The 5,702-nt window shown below is 35.8% G+C and overlaps 1 protein-coding gene across 1 annotated transcript; it reads right to left on the minus strand.

The window, feature by feature from the left end:
• Positions 1-865: 865 nt before the first annotated feature.
• LOC113275540 (probable auxin efflux carrier component 1c) lies at positions 866-4,152 on the minus strand. The gene is made up of 6 exons (XM_026525068.1): positions 2,654-4,152; positions 2,290-2,554; positions 2,039-2,124; positions 1,600-1,757; positions 1,338-1,414; positions 866-1,252 (listed from the first exon to the last, which is right to left on the minus strand). The coding sequence occupies exons 1-6, from the start codon at positions 3,906-3,908 to the stop codon at positions 1,186-1,188; spliced, it is 1,908 nt and encodes a 635-aa protein (XP_026380853.1). The 5' UTR covers positions 3,909-4,152; the 3' UTR covers positions 866-1,185.
• Between the last annotated feature and the right edge of the window lie 1,550 nt (positions 4,153-5,702).

The raw sequence follows: 5,702 nt of genomic DNA on the forward strand, positions 1-5,702 counted from the left end.
ATTCAATTTGGCTTCCTTGGGCAGACATGAAGTTCAGTTCAATGTTCAATCCCATCCAATAAATGACCCACACGGACAATGGTTGGATTATTAAGGAATCTGTTTTCGACAAGCGGTTACTTCAAAGGTTTCATCAGTCTTCTCTAATGGTCTCATCTTCCGACCACTGCATAACATGGCTCCAACTATTGACAGTAGCTCGTTTGGAGCATATCATGTCTTACTTAGGCCATGTGTACTTGTGTATGTAACCAGGGAAGCAGGTAGCACTACAACCATAGAGCGCCAGCTCTATGCGATGCCTATTGCTGAGCTGCGATTACCATAATCACATTTTTGACGCTCATTAAGCAGGATTATGGTGACATTCACGTTTTCATGGGACATTTTTGGATTCCTAGTACAATTTTTCGACACTTGCAGCACACATGAAAGACAATCACAAGCTAACAAGTAAACACAAGCTGTAAAGAAAGAACCGCATGACCCCCTGCCCCTCGTGTATACTAAGAAAGCAATACGACGAGTGGCTTTGGAAATTAATAATTGTGACTGCGACTAAAGAAGATAGCTGTCGGGTAATATGCGAAATGGGTCTACGTCAAATCAAGCCCACCACTCTCCTCTGAAATGGATGGTAGGACCCATAACCCATCACTCAACCCACTCACTTCACTTCACTTGCATTCTCCTTCTCTCATCATCTGAGGAGGAAGAAGAAGAAGGTCCCATCGCATCAGCATACAATTCATGTCCAAATTCTATCAAGTTTTAATGCATTTTTCATTCATTTGGTGAGGATATGCATTCATCAGGGTAATGCCCAAAAGAGTAAAGTCTTTATCTTGTTCTGGTATGGGAAAAATTAATGAAATCCAAAAGTGATTAATTAATTAATTAATTAATTGGAGAATCAACAAAACAAAAATTAAGAAAAAGATTTTACACATGTTTTTTTTTACTAAGCAAGAGTAAACACAATTCCTAAACTCACTATATTAGAACCACTAATCAAATATTTCCCATTCAGTTTACCAACATTGCTCATTCCATTCATTTCTTAAGCTCACTTTCCGGTTGTCTTCGAGTTCTTTCGGTTATCTCGATGCCTAATTTTATATATTATCCGGATCAATTGAAAACCACCAGGAAACTGCAGGTGGTTTTAAGGCTGAAACTTTCATCTTAAAGCCCCAACAGAATGTAGTAAACCAGTGTTATTGGTAGCGCAATTAACATCCCAAAGATAACCCTGCCAAATCAAATTTTCATCTAAATTAGAAAACTAAACAAGGATTAGATTTAGAGATGATAATTTTTTGGTTTTTGGTACTGACCCAGTGCTGAGGATATCAGGATGTACGTTATATTCTTTAGCAAATACAAAGGGGACAATTCCTTGTGGTAGAGCTGCCTGTTTCATTAACATCCAAACAAAAAAAGTACCAAACAAACACAAAATTAACAAAATTTATATTGGCCAAAGAAAAATATTTATTTTTTTTCTTCCATTTTTCTTATAAAGTGTTTTTGGATTCGTTCTGTCAGAAGGAGGCAAAGATAAACAAGGATTTTGTTTTAGAAGGAGAAGGGAGGGACCTGTACAATGGCGACATGTAAGAGATCACCCTTAAGACCAACAGCAAAAGAAGCAGCTGCCATAACAGCTGGGCCTGCAAGGAATCTCACACCCATAGTAAAAGCTGCTATGGAATTCCCACATGCTATGATCCTTGGTTGCAATGCCATGAATAACCCTGTCAAGTAAAAAAAAAAAAACACATAATGCCCATCACATGTCTACACCCTCTTTAAACACCATCATCCTCATCATCATCATCAACAACACCACTAATATGTCATTAAAGAACACTTAGTAGGTGTTTACTTAACATCATGATGAGCACTTGAGGATTTTTTTGCTTTCTTAATTAAAGAAAAAATAAAGGTTTTTTTGGTACAGTAAAGTAAGATACAGAAAGAGAATGGAGGAATATTTGGGATTTAGAGGAGAGTGGTGTATGAGATAGAGACTGACCAAGACTGAACATGGCCATGCCAAGACCTGCATCAGACAGTATGGAAATGGACTTGGCTATAATGGCTGGCATCTCAACATGCCACCTGCAGAAACAAAACACCCAAACCAAACCAAACCAAACCAAACCCAAATTCAATAAAGTAAAAAGTAAACTAAAAAAGAAAGAAAAAAATCTAACAAACTCAAGAATGTTGTTTAGAATAATAAAGCTGAAGAATGTTTTTTTCTTCTTGTTAATTTAAATTTACCTGAAACAAACAAGAGACCAGATTAAACCAATTAAACTTGAATAAGTGTTTGGATTTCTGATGAGTTTTCTCCAAACCATGATCAGGATAAGTCTTGTCATGACACTGGTTGGTGGCATTGCTTTTCCTCTACTATCACTGATCTTTGTAGGTTCTTCCATTTCAACTCCTACTCCTCTGTTCCCAAAAGTGAATTCCTCTCTTTCTAAATACTCTTCTTGTTGTTGATGATGATGATGATGCATATTATGATGAACTTGATCACCTGTAAACAACAAGCCAAACAAAAATCCAAACATTAAAACAAATCAATCTAAATCAACCTCCAAAAAAAAAAGAAGAAGAAAAAAGAAAAAGAAAGTACCTTTGCCAGGGGAAACAGCCATTTTAACTTCTTTAGTGGACTGATCTTGATGAATAGCTCCATAATCTTGACCACCACCAAAAACATCAGAAACAGGAGAAGCACTTGAACTCCAAACAAACATATGAAGGTCTTTTGTTCCTTCTTCAGATTTTTGTACTTGACCACCACCATTAGGCTTTTTGGCAGCAGTAGTACTATTATTAACAGTATTTGTGAGAGTAGCAGTAGTGGTAGAGCCAGGAACAGGTTTTGAAGCAGTAGGAGGAGAAAACATTCCAGGGTTAGGAGCAGGATAATGTGTACCAGTAGGAGCATGATAATGAAATCTTGATTTGTTATTAGTATCATCTTCATAGTTTGATGGTCTTGGAGTTGGACCTCTTGATGTATTGTTAAGTCCATAAACATCAGAAGCACCAAAATTTGAAGTTCTACCAGCAACACCATTACCACCAGCAACCATTGAATAAAAATCTGTGTGATTAAAACTTGAACCCCTAGGAGTTGGATTTCTTGATGATTGAAGTGAATAGATTTCTGCATTAGTTAGATTTGATGGTCTTGGTGTTGTTGATGAAAAACCATGTGATCTTCTTGAAAAGATTTCAGACCTTGATGCATTTGATTTCCTAACAGTGACATGAAGTTTACCATCTTCCTTAATCTCAGCTTCAGTCTCTAATAAATCATGTCTACCATCTAAAGACATGACATCAGAATCAACTGTTATTGATACAATTGAACCAGCAGTATCAGGGAACTGTTCAGTTATAAGCAACTTAGCTCCTCTGTATTCAAACAAGAACAACATCAAAGTATACCAAATAATACATTGAAGAACAACAATCTGAACCATTAAACTACCAGAGAATTCACCATACATTCCTTTGAGTAATGGAATACCCATGACAAGAGTATTTGGAAGTGTTGAAACAGAGAATAATGTTATCGTCCATTCTAAACAACCTCTTTTACTTAGCTTACACCAAACGAATAATACTGATAAAACCATGAGCTTTTGAAGTGTATCAGCTGCAATGAAACGTACGTTCATGGTGTATGGATTGTTTGTAGAGATGAAATGGAAGGATAGAAGTGGTACAGCGAACAAAGCAACAAATCTGTTGATACCGGAACATTGATCAGGTGAGAATATTTTCCACCATTTTACAGAACCATAAGCTAATATCATAGCTACATATAGTGGTACCACTGCTGTCATGACATGATAGAAATCTGATAAACTGATCATCTTTTCTGATGATGATGGTGAGAATTTTACTTCAAAATCAATGGATCAGAGAAATGAAACAACAAAGAAGAAAAATAAGAAGGAAGATTTAGGATTCCAAGAAGCATATGTTTTGTGAATATTTTTGTTTGTGTTTGTGTAGTGGAGAGAGTCGAGAGACTACACAAGCAAAATACTAGTATTTAGCTACTACAATCGATGACTATTGCTCCAATATATACTCCATTCTTTTTGTTTTTTTTTTTCCCCATGAGCAGAAAGGATGCTGCTGATAAATTTTGAACCCAGATTCCATTAAATATCAACGTGCTGATAAATTTTGAACTCAGATTTCACAAAATATTAGTGATGCTGATAAATTTTGAACTCAGATTCCACGAATATAACCTAACGACTTTAATAATGTACCAGGAGTTATATCTCTATTGAAATGTAAGAATAACATCACACGGATAAAAATTTACCACAGGATGATTTTTAAGAATAAAGTAATTAACTTTGTGAAAGATAACAATTTAAAGTCTACTCTTAAAATTATACAGCTGAAATGTAAACTGATAAATATAAAGATTACACATAACAAATGCACTAATTTTTCTGTAATAGGTGAGTAATATTCAACGAGAAAATTAATTTAAAATTTAATCTGTAATTAGTTTTCATTTAAACGTCGCACAAAAATGTCAAGATATTAGTATCAGTATAAGTATGTCAATGGATCCTTTTGATAAATATACACTCATGATAAAAGCTGCGCCTGTGTGTAACTTTCGGAGTTGGGTTTTAGTTGTTATATTTTCCCGTCTCTCCCGAGTCCCGGTCCCCAAAGCATTAAGAAGAGAAGAAAAGGGGCTTTAAGTTTACAAGTACGTTTTTATTTTAGTTTATTTACTAATTCTTTTACTTATCTTTTAGATTAAGAAATTGATAGTCTAGTTAAAAAGTGAGATGAGTAAAGAGGAAAAAGAAAAGTAGAAAAGCCGAATCATGTGTGTTTAAAATGTTGGGCCTGCACCGGGGTTTTAAAATGTTAACATGCCTTCCATCTGGACTTTCCTAAGGTGCTCTGCTCACTCATGTCTTAATCTTCCCAATGGATGAATCATTGAATCTATAAGGTGAATGTCATTATGTCACGACCTAGGCTAATGGTAATGGTCACCCGTTGCAGTTTTATGTTGTTAAAGCAATTACTACTGTGGGAAAACAAACACTGTTTCAGGCAATCAGGGTAGAGGTCTAAATAAACTGTTAACCCAATGCTTGACACCCTTCACTTTTTGCCTCCATTTTTTCCCTAATGACATTGTTTTTATCTAAACTCTTTATTTGGTTGTGGTGAACTCTTAAGGGCCTATAATGACATTGTTTTTATCTAAACTCTTTATTTGGTTGTGGTGAACCCTTAAGGGCCTATGATGGGTCCGAGAATCAATGTCGTGGACTAGTATCCTTGCGACACGTCGTGAGAAAAAAGTATTGGGGATAAAAATATGGGACTGTCAAGCATTTTCGCTCAATATCTTATGGGTTTTCAGTGGATGCTTCCTATGACGATGATGATGGATCTTTTGACATTGGTTTTGTACTCCATGTTAGAGCATTGCTCGGTCGAACTCGCATGCGTTACTATCTCAAGCATGTTTGTCAATGTTAGTGATCAAAACTATAAGTCTTGATTTCTAGTGTACTATAGCTAAGTCTCGGATTAGGATAGAAAGTGTAGTTGAGCTCAAGAATTTCATGGCGATCCATCATACAAGAAGAAGAATTACTCAAGGAACCGGTGGAACT

The sequence above is a fragment of the Papaver somniferum genome, chromosome 4 (assembly GCF_003573695.1).
Source record: "Papaver somniferum cultivar HN1 chromosome 4, ASM357369v1, whole genome shotgun sequence".
NCBI lineage: Eukaryota > Viridiplantae > Streptophyta > Magnoliopsida > Ranunculales > Papaveraceae > Papaver > Papaver somniferum.